The sequence below is a fragment of the Cebus imitator genome, unplaced genomic scaffold, assembly GCF_001604975.1.
Source record: "Cebus imitator isolate Cc_AM_T3 unplaced genomic scaffold, Cebus_imitator-1.0 Scaffold338, whole genome shotgun sequence".
NCBI lineage: Eukaryota > Metazoa > Chordata > Mammalia > Primates > Cebidae > Cebus > Cebus imitator.
Window position 1 is genome coordinate 1,897,271 of NW_016107653.1, and position 1,734 is coordinate 1,899,004.

General features: G+C 65.0%; 1 protein-coding gene across 1 annotated transcript in view; it reads right to left on the bottom strand.

Annotated features, from left to right (window-relative positions):
* NUDT14 (nudix hydrolase 14) overlaps nucleotides 1-191 on the bottom strand; it is an 8,099-nt gene extending 7,908 nt beyond the window's left edge. The window contains exon 1 of the mRNA XM_017505420.1: nucleotides 22-191. Within this exon, the coding sequence (XP_017360909.1) occupies nucleotides 22-102 (81 nt within the window). The 5' untranslated portion in view covers nucleotides 103-191. The remainder of the gene's footprint in view (nucleotides 1-21) is intronic.
* Nucleotides 192-1,734: the final 1,543 nt, after the last annotated feature.

Genomic DNA, 1,734 nt, shown 5'->3' on the forward strand with positions numbered 1-1,734 from the left:
GCGCGGGGGGCGCGGGCTCACCTGGCAGTAGTGCAGCGTGAGCGGCCGCAGGTAGGGCGAGGCGGTGCAGCGGCCCACGGACACCCCCTCGATGCGCTCCATGGCGCCGCCGGAACACGCCGGAACCGACGCGGGGCAGCGCCCAGTGCACACCGAAGCCTGCGGGAGGGCGCGTGACCGCGGCTCTGAGCATGCTCAGTGGGCGCGCGGGGCGGGGCGGGGCGGGGCGGCCGAGGTGGGCGGGGCTCGCAGGTGCCACCTGCCGGGTGCCGCGCGCCTGGGGGCGCTGGTAGCCGCGGTGGCCGGGGAGCGGTGCAGACACGTGGGCGTCGCGCAGAGGAAGGACTGGCCGGATCTACCCCGGCTGCCGGGCGGGGCCAGGCGGCCGGGGTTCTGTGCTTGGGTGGGACTCGGGACCTCTTGGCTGGGAGAGGGAGGGCTTGGAGGTGCGAGGACCCCTGTCAGGGGGGCTGGAGCCAAGGGCCTGCAGCTTTGGGGAGCGATGAGCCGAGCGGATACCTCCGCACTCTGTGTTGGACCGTAAGCCCAAGATTAAGTTACTCCAGGGGTCCACGGGCCGGGCAGCCCCCCAGGGAAGGAGGGATTGGGCCCAGGAAGAGAATCCCCAGAGACAGAAGTTGGAGTGTCTAGGAACCCAGGGAGAGCAGGAGTGTAGACACTTCTCAGAGCCAGTCAGAAGAGAGAGGGCCCTGGAAGGAAGCCAGGGGAGAGGAGAGTGGGGAGCAGGAGGGGCCAGAGCATGAGCTGAGGGTGCCTCCCCTCGAGGTTCCCGGTGGCAAGGGTGGCTGGGAGCTGCCCTGCATGGGAGCTGCCACGCTGTCTCTGGAGCTGTCCCTCCACTCAAAAGCCAGCTGCCCTTCCCTCCTTCTGCAAGTCCCACCTTGATGACGGCCCTTCCTGTGTGTGCAAGGGTCCCAGGCAGCTGCAGTTCTTCCTTGGGCATGGATTCCAAGGACTCCCTCCAAATGCCACCATGGCCTCCACAAGGGCAGGAAGCAACGTTGAGGGAGGGGAGCTAAGGCCCACAATAGCCCTGAACCCTGATGGGCACCTGCTCTGTGAACTATGGCAGGGGGGATATGCTCAGAGTGAACTGGCCATGTGGACTCCGGATTGACTCCCAGGTCCCTGTTAACTGTTGCAGTGTCACAAAGCACTCCAAAGCTTAGTGCCTTCAAGTGCCCCTTTGTCATCGCCCAGCCTGTGGATTGCCCAGCTCAGCCAGGCAGCCCTGCATTGGCGTCTCTCTGCAGTAATCAGGTGGCAGCTGGGGCTGGAGCCATCTGAAGGCCAAACGGGGTGGACCGTCCAGGATGGCCTCTTCACCCCAGCCCTGTGCCTCAGCTGGGTGGCTAGAACAGCCAGGGCCAGCTGGCCTTCCCTGTGGCTGGTGTGAGCTTCCCGAAGCGTGGTGGTCTCAGGGTAATCAGATTCTCCCGTGGCAGCTGGCTCCCTCCAGAGCACATTCACCAGCCCAGGCCAAGCTGCCATGCTTTCTGTGACCTGGCCTCATACAGTGTCATTTCTGCTGCATCCTGTGGGTCAGAAAGTCCTGGGCCACCCGCAGAGTGCAGGAGAGGGACATCACCAGGTGGGAACACCTTGAGAGTGGTTCATGGAGCCAGCACACGAGTCCAGCTGTCACCGCCCCAGTAGCTCTACAGGGGCCTGTGCCTCCTGATTTAGCCATTCCGCCTGGTGTCCCAGAAGGCA